At 46.0% G+C, this 17,459-nt stretch overlaps 1 protein-coding gene across 2 annotated transcripts in view; it reads right to left on the reverse strand.

Moving 5' to 3' along the window:
- Positions 1 to 17,459, reverse strand: part of SLCO3A1 (solute carrier organic anion transporter family member 3A1) — a 157,756-nt gene that overhangs the window by 128,567 nt on the left and 11,730 nt on the right. The window contains exon 1 of one of the 2 annotated variants that reach the window (XM_061371294.1): positions 15,673 to 15,993. The exons of the other annotated variant lie outside the window; for it this stretch is intronic. Within the exon in view, the coding sequence (XP_061227278.1) occupies positions 15,673 to 15,843 (171 nt within the window). The 5' untranslated portion in view covers positions 15,844 to 15,993. Of the gene's footprint in view, positions 1 to 15,672; positions 15,994 to 17,459 lie in introns of those variants that run through there. 2 annotated transcript variants of the gene reach the window in all.

Below are 17,459 nucleotides of genomic sequence, written 5' to 3' on the forward strand. Positions count from 1 at the left end.
AACACCTTGAGCTTGTCCCAAAGCCACAGGAGCTGCTTGCTTATCCCCATCTCACACCCTGCAGCCCACACAAGAGCTGTCCGTGTCATCCTGCTTATTTGCTAAGTAACACCCTCCTACAAAGCTGCTCACAAGAAACTCATTTCTCCTTTCACATTGTCTCTGTGCTGAGCCAAGGGGAGGAATGGGTGCTGTGTGCTGGCTGCTGCCAAACTTCCCATTGGAGAATGGGGCAGGTTGGAAGGTGAGCGCAGGGGGTTTGTGGTGTAAACAGACAAGTCAGGGCTTGAAGGTGACTGTAAATCTATTCCCATCTGAGAACGTGGTTATTACATCTCCCATGTGAAGAACGGGGGGTGGAAGTTGTAAAGAGCAGACTTGTGACATTTTCATGTTTAAGTGTGGCAGTCCCGAGTACAACACAAGCCATGCAACTTTCTATCCTGCACCATCAGATCACCTCATTTTGCCACTTCTCAAAGGCAGCAAGCCCCTTTCCTCCTGAAGAGAGGGCCATTTACAAGTGTCTTTTAAAATAACACATACAAAATAACATCTAGGGAATAAAAAAAAAACCTCTTACAGCTCAAAATTAAATGGGAGATGTAACTCAAACTTGCAGACTTGTCATAACTTCACTTGTCTCAACGTGTCCCCTGTAATAAAATGGAGATACAGGCAACAGGATGTCTCAGCAGATGATGGGAGCTCTGTTTCGCGGGATTCACAATAAAGTGAGCTACCAGAAAGCCAATGAACAAATGCATCTGCTGAGGCTGTACACACAGATGGCTGAATTTCACCCCTGTGTCTGCAGGATTAACAATAACCCGTGTCAGAGACAGGCACCAAAAGCAGCTGACAGGGTCCCCTCACTGCAGAATCACCACACCCTGCAAATATTCAATGAGCACATGTAAGGAAACAAATGTCATCCCTTCTTCTGCTTATCTACTAGAGTCTGATGTGAGCAAAAGCACAATACGAGACAGATTCCCATGGAGGACCACTGCTCCTACAGCAGGGACACACCAAATTCTGGGAGGAATCCAGAATTCAGGCATTGCAGAATGGGAATGGTTTTACATTCAACACTGAGACATTCATTAACCAATTGGTTAGTGCAGCGAGCATGAGTGCTATCCCCTTGTACTTTCCCAACCTTTACTTTCTCTTGACCCTGATTTTGCAGGTGCATGACAAACCAGATGGGATAAGAGCTGCACACATGGCTGCAGTATTCCCACCACCATCAGGAATCAAAGCTATGCTGAGCTTCACTGGGAGATAGAATCATAGAATAGTTAGGGTTGGAAAGGATCTTAAGATCATCCAGTTCCAACCCCGTGCCATGGGCAGGGACACCTCACACTAAACCATGTCACTCAAGGCTCTGTCCAACCTGGCCTTGAACATGGCCAGGGATGGAGCATTCACAACCTCCCTGGGCAACCCATTCCAGTGCCTCACCACCCTCACAGGAAAGAATTTCCTCCTTATAGCCAATCTAAACTTCCCCTGTTTAGGTTTTAACCCGTTACCCCTTGTCCTGTCACTACAGTCCCTAATGAAGAGTCCCTCCCCAGCATCCCTATAGGCCCCCTTCAGATACTGGAAGGCTGCTATGAGGTTTCCACGCAGCCTTCTCTTCTCCAGGCTGAACAGCCCCAACTTTCTCAGCCGATCTTCAAATACATAGCAAGCAAAGGAAAATGAAAGCTAGATGCATGAAACCAAGAAAGGCAAAGCCCTTCATATCTCAGCAAAGTGACCCATGCAGCCCCTGAGCATGGGTTTCTCAAACCCGGATATGACACTAGTGGACCTGTGGTGAAGAACAGGGATAAATCCCCTCAGCTTGCATGGGGAAAGCTGGCAAACTGGTACCTGCATCATGCTGTCTGCAGGTTACATGAACTCAGAGGGTCTGACTGGTGGAAGGATTGTTCTTCACTCAGTTTCACTATGTGCTATACTAGATCTTTTGACTTTTCTAACCCAAGTTCTCCTCACAGCTCCATGCCCGTTTTCTTCCCACTGCACATATCCTTCACAGTCATTTCAAATCCTGCGTTTTCATCTCCTTCCACAGTTCTTCAGTCATCCTTTGCAGGCAGCTCCTACATGAAGTTCATTCTCTTTATATTCAGCTTCTCCCTGCTCCTGTCTCCCCAAGGTACTAATTACAATACAGTTTATTACCAAGGAACATAACATTTAGACTCTAAATTTGGCCTGCTTTAAATGAGGCTAGGCACCACTGAAGCAGTCCACTGCAGTCAGTAACAGGGAAGGAGGTTTTTCAAAACCACTTCAGTGGCTTTGGAAGAACAAGAGTGCTGTTTTCAATGAGACACTTGGAGTAAGTCACTTTTGACAGTGAGAGTATCTCTCAGAAAGCATCTTTGAAAAGTAACACCCTCAGGCTCTTTTAAAACTCAGCACTACTGAAGAGCAAGTAAAGCAGCCCCAAGTAGTCTTTTCCTGTGAAGGCTCAGAAAGCAAAGGGCTAGAGGTTTTAACCCTGTGGTTTCAGGATGCTGTGAAAGAAGCAAGAGTACCACTGAGCTAGTACTCTGTATCATAGCCCAGGGTGAAGGGAGAAGCTTCGTACATCAACCACAGGTAGGATAACACAGAATTACCAGCCCATCAATTCATTTAGTTCAACATATTATGGTAGCTGATAGAGACCTGGTTCAGGGTCCAAGCCAGGGTACCTCTTTCACTCTTGTTACTGTCATTGTAGCAGCTGAATGCCTATTATCCTAGCTCACAAGTACCATAGCTAGCACATTTGCTGATGGAGATGAAAAGCTCAAAGAAGGCCTGGGAAAGTCCACGACAAAGCCAGGAAATGAGCCCAAACATCCCTGGTTTGCATCATCACTAGAAAATACGAATAGTAGCTGCCCCCCTCAGCAACAAGCATTACCCTATGGCAAATGTCCTCTCCCAAGTCTGCCACATAGCACATCGTCCAAATGTGAAGAAAACCATATTCCTCTAGGTGGAACATTGGCAGTCTTGACTGATGAAGGGATTCAGTTTGGGCATGACAAAACAGGGGAGATTTAGGTTAGATATAAGGAAGAAATTCTTTACTTCGAGAGTGCTGAGACGCTGGCACATGTTGCCCAGAGAAGCTGTGGATGCCCCATCCCTGTCAATCTTCAAAGCCAGGTTGGACAGGGCTTGGAGCAACCTGCTCCTAGTGGTTGCAACCTGGTCTCTGCATGTGTCAGGGGTTTGGAACTGGATGATTTTAAGGTCCCTTCTAACCCAAACCATTCTATGATCCTATGACAGCTCTGGACAGCAGATATAGCTGCGAGGTAAGAGCCTGCCTTGAAAACATGACTCACATGTGGCAGGAATGCTCTTCTTTCCCTGCTAAGATGCCAGCACCACCACCTAGCCAGCAGTGGCTCAGAGGAAACAAGCTGCTGTTGCTCTGTTGTTTAATCTCATGTGTGTGAGCAGCGGAGGCAAAGGAGTGGGCAGGGAAATACACAGTGACACGGACTCCTGGAAACACTCCATGAACTTAATTTTTCGTGATGCTGTCTGGTTACCAAGAGTTCTGAGCATAATCAGGATGCTGAGAATCAAATTGAAAGTGTCTGAATCTATACACTACACACCATAGGGGGCAAATAAAGGAGAAAGAAAAGGTCATTTTAGTTACAATTGCATTTCCAGTGTAGCAGAGTTTTGTGCATCTCTTAAAGACCCCATACCTTGAAGCCTCAGTGTGATGCCTAACAGAAATTCAGCATGTTTTGGTCAAATTTGATGTTGGAGTAACCAAATTTAACACTGGAGTAACCAGACACCCTCCAATCATGCTAAAAGGCACTGCTGGTGAAACCAGAATTCACCACTTTGCCACAGGCAATTTGCAGAACATTTTTGTTAGTTCTGGCCAACCACCCCAACCCAAACAGCAATGCCATCTCAGAGCAAGGCATTTTGAAGATGGGGACACGGAAATACTGAGCTGGGACATTACAGGAGAGCTTGGAAAAAGCTTCCAGACACGAGACCACACAACCTTACATTGATTCCCAGGCTCGCTATAGCTTCCACAGGAAAGAAATCCAACTCAGTGCAGCCATATGACTGCTGCAGTCGCACTTGAAGGACTTTCTCTATGCATAAAAGGAGCTCTCCAAGAAGCTAAATTCTGCCTTTGTATACCTCCATCTGAGGGAGGGAGTCTCTCCCACTCTGCCTTGACTCTAAATCCCAGCTATGTAGAGTCCCTAACTGGTTTCAAGACCTGACCCTGAAGAAATGGAAACCTTGTGTCCTGCATGAAGACAAGCCAGTTCCTCCTGCCAGAAACCCTCTGGTCTTAGCAATGCAGTGAAAGCAGAGAGAACTTCCAAATTCACCTCTGAGTTGCTACCCTGCTAACCAATTGCTCACTGGATACCTGCCCACAGAATACCAAAGATGCAGCTTATTAATGCAGGAACATCTTGAAAACTCAAGAGAATGACAAGGGACCCTGGGTACTGTTCAGAGCTATACTTCAAGAGTTCACCATCTGAAACCGGCACAGAACTGATTCTAGAGACTGCATCCAATATTTCCCGAGAGTCATTATGTACAACTACAGTAATTCATTAGGGATCTATTTAAATAAAAAGGCAAAATAAAAATCCTGGCAAAAAGCTTGTCCAGGACTGAATTGAGCTGAATGATTCAAATCAATAAATGTCATCTCGGCTACTAGAGGCTACACGATAAAGTCTCAAATAAGACTCAGCGAGAACAAATTTGAAACTTATGCCTTTGTGGTAAGCGCCAGCACTGAAATTAAGAGCAATACTGCAGCATTGATGCATCCTAATCCACAGAAAACACTGGACCTCTGTATAGGGCCAGCATTTGAGAAAGCTTGCACAGTTATACTAAATGACACAGCAAACCCACAAAGCTGTGCCTCAAGCACATGGTTTGCTCGTGTGGCTTAACTTCAGATGACTCCCAAGCTGGTTTTGGAATCCATTCATTCACAAAGAGATCTCTCAATGCATAAGTAGCCTCAACTGAGCAAATAAACTCTTGGAAGCAAACAGTTTATCTAGCTCTGTGGAATATCTGAAATCTCCCCTTTTCAGCCTTTGCTCTCAAGTTCTTTAAAGTTGGTGTGTTTGAATCCCAAAGACTATGGGACAGCTTTTCAGTAACCCCAAGCCAGCTCCTTTGATATACATCTTTTTTTAATTGTATTAAATATCACAGATTATATCACAAGAAGAAAGAGAAACTAAAACCCAGCCTAGACTAACATCACAGCACTGTGACCCAAGGGCTCAAGACAGCCATGTGGATTTTGGCACCACCAAATACAGAAATACAAACCTGGGAGCTGAAGCACCCCTCTCTGGACCTATGCTACAGAACATGAGATGCAGCAGGTTCCTGCAGGCACACAGCTGAGCTCAGTGGGCATTCATTGCACTGAGCACCTCAGATGACACCAACTATAGGATCACCCAAACCAGCTGATGTTACAAAACTAACATCACGACCCTTCACAAACAAGCACCCCTAGACAAGGCATCCCTTCAGCTACAGCTCCTGCCCCTCAGCCAGCAGCTGTGCTGACTTCAGACATAAGGACCTGCATTATAACTAGCCATAGGCAGCAGGAAACAAAGTGTACATCTCATGCAGAGGCTGAAAGGGCCATTGTAATTAACCGCTCTCAGCCCTGTACAGCGAACAAGACAAAAACAAAACTCACAGTTTTCTTTTGCTCATAAGCCCTAAAAACTCTGCCCACTATTTGTCATAGAGAGCCTATCCACCCAACGCTTTCTCTGCCCATCACAGAAGCCACAGCACTTGCCGTTGGCTGTAGGGAAGGTTAATTCCCATAACAATCACATTTTACAGACAATGCCTGTAGGACACAAAGATTATCACTATGGTTTAGCTGCAAAGAGACGTGTTTCTCCTTGGGCTGAACCTGCTTGCTGCCCAGAGGCACACCACAAACAGTGACTGCCCACCAAGTGCAGACAGGATCCAAGCACCAGGAAAACCATCTACCCCATTCCAGCTAGCACTTCAGCAAAGAGCATGTCAGTGCTCAAACGTGATTAACAGTTTACTTCAGTTCATGGGCGAAGGTGGATGCTCTCCCAGCGGAGCTCAGCAAACACCTGATGGAGCCTGGGAAGAAGTGGGATGGGGGGAAGGTGGCGTTTTCATTTTTGCCTTTGTTTTAAACATGCAAACCTATTTTAATTGGCAATAAAAATTAATTTCCCCCAGGTCAAGGCCCCTGACAGTAATTGCTACTCTTTATCTCAACCCACGAGCTTTTCCACCTCATTTTCTGCCCCCATCCTGTTGGGGAGGAGAGTTAGAGCAGCTAGTGGGTGTCTGGCTGCAGTCCAAGGTTAACCCACCACAATGCCTCACCAAGCAAGGTGGATTCTCTTTAAAAGACAAAAGTTAAAGCTTGAAGAACAACTTGCAGAAAATAGCTTTACTAAACCATGACAATTACAGCTCTTCCTGCATCTCAGTAACAATGAGAAGCAAGCCACAGGACTGAAAACTGGAAATCTAAGCTCTAGTTTTTGCTCTTCAGAAACAAAGACCTAGTTACATATTGTTATTTTTCTGTTGTTTCCCAGTTACAGGGAAAGAAAGAATCAGCCCCTAAGTTGGTGTCTCAATACATCATGCAACATTGAAACCCTGTCAGGATGAGAAGCAAGCATGTTTCCAGCAGATGAAAGTCATTAGCATGGCATGACAAGCAGCAGGACATCACTGGGGGCATTTCTCCTTCATGTTTTTCAAAATCATTCTCTTTCAGTCACTATTTTGAGCCTCTCTTTGGTAAGCTTCACATGCTGTTCCTCTTCTCCCTTGACACTTCTCAGTATTGATGTGTGTGTCTAACATACAGGTCTGGGACTATTCAGAGGTGCATAAGACTTGTCCTGCTACTGTACCAAGCCAGGTACACACCAGCCCTCCTGCAGCCTTTCAGAGATTCCCTTCAAGCCAAAGTCTGTGGTTTGGCCAATACCCCAGCATCATAACACTCCCAAGTAACTCGGGTTTACTGCTAATGATGTACCAAACTATGTTTGCACAAAGCTGAGAAGTGGAAAGAGGTAGCAGCTATTTCACATCCTTATTTTCAGGAATAAAGAACAAGAACCCGAAAATAACCTTTCGGCAGCTCTTCCTGTTGAAGTTCTACAGGAGAGAGCAAATAGCATCCATTGTTTAACACCGGAGGTTGCAATCCCATGAAGTTATGATGTTTTTTCACTCTCTGTTATTGATTTTGACAATTAAAGGCCTGAGACAAATCTGAAACCATAGAAAACTTAAGAGGTGTGTCCTAATGTGGCAAAGATACCCATCCCTGCTACCCTCTGACCATCTTGTGTTTGAACATAGGTGCTCTCTGACAGCTGAGAGCATGTAAAGATCTATCTAGTATAGGTTCCATGCAGACTCCAGGAAAAATACTTACATTTCACCTTACATCGATTCATAGGATAATTCATCTTTTTAGAACAAAGAGAGCCCCACTGCTTGGCACCCCGACTGCAAAGCAATTCCACTTTGGTTTATGTGATTTTTCAGGCATTAAAATGCTACGTATCACTTTAAAACACACAACATGTACTTCAAAGCTGCTTCTTATGTATTGGCCAAATCAGATGTTGATTTCAATTCAGCCCAAATCCTAAATTTTCTAGGAAGGAGAGGAGGGAATACACCACTATACATTGCTAACGATTAGAAGCGAAACACTTCTGAAAGGTTTCTGTATTCCACATCCACCCCCTTCCCAAACAGCCAACCTTGCTTTCAGTTTCTTTGTGGTAGTTCCTAGTTGCCTTTTTATTAAGGAAAAAAACAACCTAGCGAAAATGTTGGATTTAGATGCAGACATCAAAGCAACAAAAAACACTTGAAAGCAAATCTGCCATAGTTGCTTCAGAAATCATAATGCTGGGTGAGTCACAAAGACCTGAATACAACTGAATTACTCAGGTTCCTTCAAAAACTTCACTGTCATTTTAGGGATCACCATAAAACTGAATTTTAAGTCTTTTTTCCACCTTCGGTAAACTAAGGCATTATGAATTATACAGATGAACAGCATGGAAAGTGTTTTAAAAGGCCATTTAAACATTAAAAATAAGACAATTCCAGCAATCCTTGCCCAGGAACCAGATCATTATGTAGCATGGAAAGCCAGCTTCTGTGGTCCCACACTTGTGTTCACAACCACTTACCTAAAAGTCACTGGGCCTGCAAACATGCAGAAATCATCCATGTGATAGGTGCAGACACCAAGATGATAGAGATGATAAAAAAGACACAGGGAAATCAGCTGGCTGCTTGGTGAGGAGAAAGGATGCTATGAAGGGAAAGGAAAAACAAAAACCAAACTAAAGCAAATTGCTTTTCTTCTTCTTGAACCATAGAAAACAAATAATAATTAAGATAAACATTCAAGCAAACCTGAAATAAAGATTTTGCATCTATGCTGCAAGCAGTCATCTAAGATTATTGATCATGTTAAGGCACTGTGCAATACGAGCCTCAGTAAAACATCCTCAACTTCAATGCAAGAGCAGCAGGAGGGGGGGGTGCCTCCCTTGCTTCAGTAGGGAATATTTAGGCATCAAAATGCAGAAGCACATCACATTCAGAATAAGACTGGAAAAGAAAGTTGCTAAACTGGAGAGCTGAAGAAACCTGGTTTGAGTTCTGAGGTCTTTCCTAGGTTGGCTAAGTGAGGAGGGACAGATCCCATCATCTCTATGCGATTACAACTGCATCCCCACTTAAAATTGGAGAAAAGGAACAGTTCCTTTCTTCCACACTTTGATCCATCGACCCAAACTGAAGCATCTTGGATGCAGGGACCATCTCTCTAAACATTACAGCATGCTTCCCATAACAGGGCAGAGCCCTCCCAGCACCAACAGGAAGAAGTGCCAGACACTCCTGGAAGTCCCTGAACAGCTTGCTATTGCTATTGATTGTATTGATAGTGTATAAAGCGTGGCACTGTGAAATCCCTACTGAGTGGAGCAGGCTATTTGCATTATATCTACATTGTATGTATCTACAAAGAGACAGAGAGTCTAGTGGTTGCTCCAAGGTGACCTGGAGACAGGGCTCTTGGGGTTCTAGTCCTGGTTTTGCTGCAGTTATAATGAAGCCTTGTAAATCGAAATCAGTGGCCCATTTTTCTATGCAATAGAAAAAATTAAATCTTCTGAACTTCACTGGAGCACTTAAAGAAGTCACTACACAAATGTTATCATGTGTTTATTTAAACTTCCTTGGATGATGCTTAAAATTCTCACTTTGCAGCTTCACCTGGTGTTGATCAGAAGACAAAACTACACTAATGCATCCAAGCTGCAACCTTACCCAATATATAGTATGCCATTGTTTAATCTTACTACCGTGAAGGAATAACTAGAGACTAAGGAGAGCACAAGTAAGGATTATTATACACAGAGGAAAAATTCTTCTTGATAAATTGCAGAAAAACTCTTTTGAAGCAATAAATTTACAGTGCTGTAGCAGAACAGAAGCTGGCTTTTGGTCCTCTACAATATCCTGAAGTATGGGAAAAGAAAGCATGTGCAATCTGAGACACCCCTTTCTGGGAAACAGAGAGTATCTGCTCTCCCTTGCAGAGAAGGGGAGGGATCACAGTTTAACTGAGCCCTCTTTGGGACAGGGTCTACATTAAGCTTTAAAGAATCACACTGCATAAAGTTCCTAAGCAAGAACAACACCGATGTTCAGAGCAACATATTCTCTGATCTAACTCAAGATCCCCTTAAACCTCAGCTGCACTAATACTGCAGGCCATTAAAACTCAGAGAGCTAGTTGTCACAAAGGCACACAGTAAATGCTAAAGGGATTTTGGAAGCAAAGGCTGGCCAAAAGAAATGAGACATTGGTTTTATGATGGATCATAACATTTATAACAGGCTGCTCTTTCTTTCAGGGCTTACAAATATCACTTGGCCCTTACAGAGAAAAGGAAGGACTGCCAAACTCTCTGCTAGAAGATAATAAAGATACTAAACACTAAAATCAATTAGTCCACACTCGTACACATCATTTTGCCTTTAAATGCATTTAACACTGAAGGCATCAGATCGTAAGTTTGGACTTACTCTGCAAATGCCACATAGCACATAATGTCAGAGATAAACTTGCTGTTATCTCTACACCATTTCATCTATTAGTAGTAGATAAAAGGCAACTTTGCACCAAAGTATAAATGCCAGTTACTTACAAGCCTTTGCTGTACTCAGAACTCCAACCTACACCTGGATCAGGATTTGTTTCTACTAATGGATATCAAGTGTTTATGCTAATGAGTCAATTCCACACTCTAAACCAAGCCCTACAGGAGTCTGAAGGCATCAGAACCTGGACCTAGATCTGGTTTTTCCTCCACATTGCAGACAGAGACCAGAAAAGCATCAGAAGGCTTCTTAGAGAAGAAATATGAATGTAGTCAAAAGAGCTAGTTTAGAATAACTTTCAGCACAACTCAGCTGCAACACAGACAATATTCTCTAATGCGAAAGGCATACCAGAAAAAACTTTCCAGAAATAACATTGCCAGCAAAGATATATTAAGGGAAAAGTAACAGTAAGCAATACCCAGCCAATGCTTGGCAATCTCCATCCCTACTAAAACATTTATTTTCACTCCGTTTTTTCATCCCCTTAAATACCCAAGTGACAGATAAATTATGAGCATTACAGCTAATTTATTACTCAGCATTGCTGAAGAAGGGGAAAAAAATGAATATTTTAAAGCTGATCCTTATTCTAGGAAAATAAACACCTTAATAAAAACAATACTACATTCAATGGGAAAAACTGCTCTTGCAGTTAAGTCATTGGACTGAAGCATCTGAAACTGGAATTCCTTGCTCTGCCAGTCTCTACCCTGCCCATACCCAAACCATTTGGGCTCTACTGCTGTTAACCATGCAACAGCTGTATCAACAGCTTCAGGAACAGAATCAAGCTCTTCATCTTTGCCTCAGTTTCCCCACCTACAACACTTCTCCCATCCAGTCTACTCAGACTGCAAATACTCCGGGCAAATGCTATCACACACCCCCAAGCACAACAGAAAGCTTTGAAGCATTGTAGTACTCCTATATTAACATTGTCTTTAATGACATCCTCCAGGTGAACCTCTCCAGTGACCTCAAGCAGGGTTTGACCAGGTCTCTAGAACTGCTTTCTGTGACAGGAGAACAGTGTCATATGTGCCACATTGAACACAGGTTAGGAAGGACTCATGCACCAAAGCAACTTAAAAATCCAGGAGCCAGAGTCTGCTCTTAATCCCCCAGTTCCCTGGTGACTACCTCACAGGACCCCTATTTCTGTTTGCTCCAGCAGGAACCCTTTGTTGATTAACTTCTGCATTTATCTTTGATACTAACTTTTTTCCTGAATGTGGAATTTCATTAATATCACAAACCCAGCAGCAATAAAACTGAACAGAAGGAGCTTGCCTCAGAGATCACACGCTCACACACAGTCTCACCTGGACTCACACAGTACTATGGTACTATGTTTACTGCAGATAGGTTGAGGGCTTTTGCAAGCTGCATTCGAGCACGGCTGCACAGGCAAAGCTCTAGCCGGGAAGTTAAGTGTGGCTCAAGAGTTTTCATTCAGCAAAACAAGAAACAATTTGGCATTCATTTCCCACGCAAACACCAATGCACCCTCCTTGGGAGGGACCAATTATTTTCCTTTCCATCTCCTGCTCAGGCCAGTCATCCTCTATCACTTGATAAAACACATGAATAGCTGCATTCAAAGCTGCAGCAAACAGAGACATCTCAGTAAAGCTCTGTAAAAACAGCTATCCAGAGCACCCCACATAACTGCTTCGCAACGCGCTTCCCATATGCATGCCCTTTATCTAAAGAAGCCATGACTTTGGCAGATGTTGGATGCTTGCAACTAGGTCAGGTTGAACCGGAGCGAGTCAAGGCTAAAAGGCTCGGGAGAGAGAATTAAATTGCGCTCCTGCTCCAAAAACTGTGGCTGTCAAACGGAGAGCTCTTCGCCTTCTGCTGAAACAGTGATTTCACCACTGGCTAAGCAAAGGCTTTGACTGGCAGGGTGATGAAATGCCTCGGTGATAAACGGTCAGGAGCTCTTGGAACGTTATGACCGGTTAAAATACTTCAAAATATAATGCACGTAGGAATTCAGGGGTGGAGGTGGGGGGACAGGGAGGGAAGTGTTGCCAAGGTATGTGAATCAGCCTTATCGAAACCCTCATCGCTGCACGGCCGGCATGACTGATCACACTGCTGCATTTGCCTGAAAGGCACAAGGCTCCAGCTGGAACCTCCGTTTTCCAGCCTCTCCCTCCTGGTGCCAACTGCACCAGTAACGCTTGGCTCTGTAACCCACGGATCCTACGCTGGAGGAGAGCAACTGGGGGTGGAAATCACCTGGGCTTTAAAAAGTTGCTGTGAAAGCCCTGAGTAACTTCTGCAGCAGGAATGCCTGCAGACTACAAGCAGCATTTTCCCCTCTGCCACTGCAGTTGCTGGGAAATTCAAGTTTCCAAAAGCATGCCGGAGTAATTAGATGGAGCCAAATAAATGCATACACAAAACCTTACAAGAATATGCAAATAATAGGGTGTATTCAGCAGCCCCAGAAACTAAGGCAGCAGCGCGGGCTTGCATTTGCATAAACTATGCAGGATATGGCACCGAGTCATTTTGGAACACAAGCACTTTGCAAACAGCAAGCGCAGTAATTGACAAATATTTTGGAACGTTACATTGATCAAATACTCCCTAAAACTTCACATTAAGAACCTCAGAGACACCGTCCTAATGAGCCATAGACATCCACTGCTGCCATCCTAGGGTATTTTTGCTTCTGAGTTCTGTGGGAAAAGAATAGGACTTCATAGATTTTTATCAGCATTTATTATTTATAAAGGCCTGTTGGCAAGCACCATGTTTTATGAACAAATAAAAGTGAATGATCGTTGCTTCAAAACCACATAATGAATGAATGTATGCTTTGTACATACATTCAAGTGGGTGCTGCTAGTTTATTGTATGGTGAACATGGAAAAAAAGGAGTTTTTACATCTCTAAAGAGGAATAACAATATCCCCTTCGAGGTGTACTGACGTGAAAGCCAAGCCCAATCAAAAATGAGCTCTGCAATCACTCCTAAGAAGCCAAGCCCCTGCCTGGTTTTCTTAACAAGCGGAGTTTTTGCCCTCATGCTCTCCCTGTGCAGAACAAGGCAGACAAAAACAGAGGAAACCAACTTGCTGCCGTATAAGGTAAAAAAAGGTTTCTCTTCCTGAGCTCCAAGTAACGAGGGAAAGTCACACATGTGGCCACGCAAAGCAGAACTACGAATACAGCACTTGCTCACTGCCGACAGGCTAAAATTAGTACTTTATTCAACTGCCCAGCACTACGCACTGTGCCTGTCCTCCGCAGCATCTCCCTATTTGTCTGTCTTCCCAGTTGCTCTCTGCTTTGTCTCACTGGCTAATTTGTCCATCGGGGAGCAGCCAAGCACACCACCCGAGTGCAACAGCCCCTGCTCATCCCAGGAGCCCGAGTAAATGGATATCCACTTGCAGCTACACCTGAGCAACTCTGCAGTGCCTCCACTGATTTCACCCCAAGACAGCACCTGAGAGCAGCACTTGTCCCCCACGGGACACTCCAGAACCAATTAGGTCCTCCATGCTTCCCACTGCGCACCTTCCCCGCTCCTGCTCTGGCTCCCCAGTGACACCTGTAAGCACAGCGCTCGTCCATACTCGCTCTAAGCAGAGATTTACCCTCAAAGATAATTCCACATTTGCATCTGTTCATTGTATTGTATTTGCAATGACAGCAAGCAAATTATGCAGGGAACAGAGGAACATTTGCCTGGTGCAGCTGGGCCAGCGTTCATGCATGCTGGGGACTGGTTTGAGCTTCGTTCCCACTGACCAGTTGTCTGTTACTGGTTGTGGATCCATGGGGCCATGATAACATTCTGGTCAGGATATAGCCCTGAAGAAGGATAGAGGGTAGAGACAGCAGCACCTCAATCAGGGTAACCTCTTGGAGGAGGTAGGTACAACTCTGGGATTCCCAAAGCAGCCGTGTTTTCCAGCTGGTGGGACTGGGGTACATGAGAAACTCCGAAGGAGTGAACCAGCTACTCCAGTACAAAACACAGCACAAGAGTTGGGAAAAGCAGGAAAAGAAATGCTAAACTGGTGAGGAGAGAACAACGGAAAGGAGTTGGAGGAAAATCCCATACTAGGGACTACCAGTGCTGATCCTACGCTCAGACACAGTAGCACAGTGTGCCAACATACAGTCCTCCAGCACATCCATACATTTCCAGCATACTGGTGCCCACTGGTGACATCACCTCCGTGGGCTCTTCCTTGGCCATTACTGTGATGAAGGATTATCCCACGCTCATTCATGCTGACAGTTCATTTTGCCAGTAGCTCATCGGAAACAATACATTTACTTACTAAGGTGTTACATAGAAGCAGCATGTCCCTGTCTGGCTCATACGAATCTATGACCACCTATCCTCACATAGGGTACAGAACTGCTGAATGTATCTCAACAGATGTGATGCAGTTTGCTTTGGAATTACAAACATGTTCCAAACTAAACTTACTTGCTTTATTATATGGAGATGACTGCTAATTTCCATTTCATATTAAGAGGGAATATTAACCACGGTTAGATTAGCCACATACCTTGAAAAATTATAGATCACGTTCAGTACAAATTTGCATAAGTAGTTTGAGCATGTGAGAGAGGAGCAGTGCTAAATACTGAATACGAGTACCAAATGCGGAGATCTTACAGTATAATATATTACGTGCATGGCCTCAAAAAGCCTCGGAGATTATGAATACATTTCTTTTCCATGGAAACTATAATTCTCAAATCCAGGAAGCTATTTTGAGAAATTTAAATCAACTATACACTTACATCTGCTGAGAGAAGAACACTTCATTTTCACAAGCTGCCTCTCCCAGTGCATACTCAAAGGCACAAGCGTTGCCGTCTGGACATCTTTCCAACTCTTCTACTACACTTCTGCCCCTGACACCAGATCTCACTCTGCAGATTCAGCGCAAAGTCTTATTTTGGCTGTTTTGTACCTAACACCAAGACTTGCAGGGCTGCTGTGCATAACACCTCTGCATCGCTTGAGGAGGACAGGGAAAAGTAGTAACGCGGGATGCACGAAGTGAATGCCCCGCTGGATTTCCTGGGGTTTTATTCAGTACAAACTAGAAACGCTGGCACCCGAGCCGAGTTACCGACCAGCTCCGAAGCCAGAGGCGGTGACAAGCGAACCCTCAAGCAACCGCAGGCACCGCGGCTTGGGTACCGGGGGGACCGACCGGCTGCAAACGGGGAGGGGGGGCCAGGGTTGACCCCCGGCACTGCTGAGTCATTTAAGCCCTGAAACTGTTGTAAATCCCGCCCGCGGGGTGCTGCCCGCCGCGCTGCCCCGGCTGCGAGGGAACTTCCCCTCCGCTAGCGCCGGCGGACCCCGCGGCGCGGCCCCCCCCCCCAAGGCCGGTACCCACTCACCAGGTAGGCTCCCACCGTGCCCTGGGCTAGCATCAGGGCGCACTCGGACACCAGGAAGAGCTGGATGCTGGAGAAGCAGGAGACCTTCCTCCGCCGCCTCCGCTGCCTCGCCGTGCCGGCCCCCGGGAGCTCACCGCCACCGCCGCCCGCCGAGCCCTGCTTCCCCGGCATCCTCCCGGGCACCACCGCCGCCACCGCGGGATGGCGGCCCCGCGGCTGCTCCGCTCCGCGCCTTCCTCCTCCTCCTCCTCCTCCTGCTGCTTCTGCTGCTGCCCGGGGTGCCAATCACAGCGGCAGCCCGCGGCGGCTGCCTCTCCGCCCGCGGGCTGCTGCCATGGCCAGCTCGCCGCCGCCTCCCTCTCCGCCTCCTCCTCTCGTCTCTCCTCCCCTCGCCCCGCCGCGCTCCGTCCCTCCACCGGCCCCGCGCAGGCCGGATCCGCGCCCCCGCTGCCGAGGGGCGGGGGAAAGAGCGGGGCTGGCGCCGGCGGAGGCTCCGCGGCGGCGGGCGGGGTTGCCCGGGGTTCTGCCGCCGCATCTCTCCCGCAGCCTCTCGGAGGCGGGAGCCGCGGAGGGACCCGCACGGGGCTGGAAGTTCTGAACGCAGGTAGAGGGTCCGCATCGCCCCCCTTGTGTCCCCCAGCCCGAGTGCCAGAGAATCAGCCAGGCTGGAAAAGACCTCTAAGATCATCAGGTCCAGCTTTTACTTGAACACTGCCAAGTCCACCGCTAAACCATGTCACTAAGGGTCTCATTTACAAGGGTTTTTAACACTTCCATGGGCCGTGATTCCACCACCGCCCCTCACAACCTCTTCTAACACCTACCCACCGTTGCAGCAAAGAAATTGTTCCTAATATCCAATCTAAGCCTCTCCTAGCACAGCTTGAGGCTGTTCCCTGTTGTCTTATTACTTGCTGCTTAGGAGAAGAGACCAATCACCTCCTGACTCCATTCTCCTTTCAAGTAGTTGTAGAGAGGGATAAGGTCCTTCTCCAGACTAAACACCCCCAATTCCCTCACCTGTTCCTCATCAGACTTGTTCTCCAGACCCATCACCAGCTCTGTTGCCCTTCTCTGGCCCCACTCCAGCAACTCAGTATCTCCTGTAGCCACCCTCCCACAGACGCTCCTCTGAAAGGGTGAGAGGCAGCTGTGCAAAAATCACACATTCAGAGGGAATTAACAGCAGTAGGTGCCCTGGGTAACCACGGTCACACAGGTGACATTTTGCCCTCAGGCCCTTGCTTCGTGTCCCCAGCCACTTGTCTTTCTGATGGTGCCTTCTGTTGTCACCCCACCTCAAGTTCTAATTTCAAGAGATACCTTCTGTTAAAAAGCACTAAACATCACTTCTACTATTACAGATCACATTCCTCATGGGCGTAACAGCAAAACCTGATCCGCTTTGCTCTTCAAGAGCACTTGTCCAGTTCATTTCAGGATCCGCACTGGGGGCTGCTGCCTTACTTCCTTGTGGTAGTAAACATCTAGTGAAGTGGAAGTTTAAGCACTCAATCCATTGGGTATGGGGACACCACTGGCCTTCAAGAACAGTTTTCTGTGGGAACAGGTTACATTCCTCAAAAATACCTCAATATTTGGATCCTGGATTCAATTTTCCAAGGTGGTTTGAAACTCCTGAGCAGCTCACAAGGTACCTTTGAAGTGGAATCTCAGAACACTCAAGGTATGAGCCAGTCATCACCACTAACACCAGCAAGTCAAGAGAACTGACACTTTAGATAACCTTTTTTTCCTCCCAGCACTCTCTTTGAGTTTCTTCTCTC

This window comes from Neopsephotus bourkii, unplaced genomic scaffold, assembly GCF_033783945.1.
Source record: "Neopsephotus bourkii isolate Nb327-2 ecotype Australia unplaced genomic scaffold, CSIRO-AGI_Nbou_v1 NB_1572, whole genome shotgun sequence".
Lineage (NCBI taxonomy): Eukaryota > Metazoa > Chordata > Aves > Psittaciformes > Psittacidae > Neopsephotus > Neopsephotus bourkii.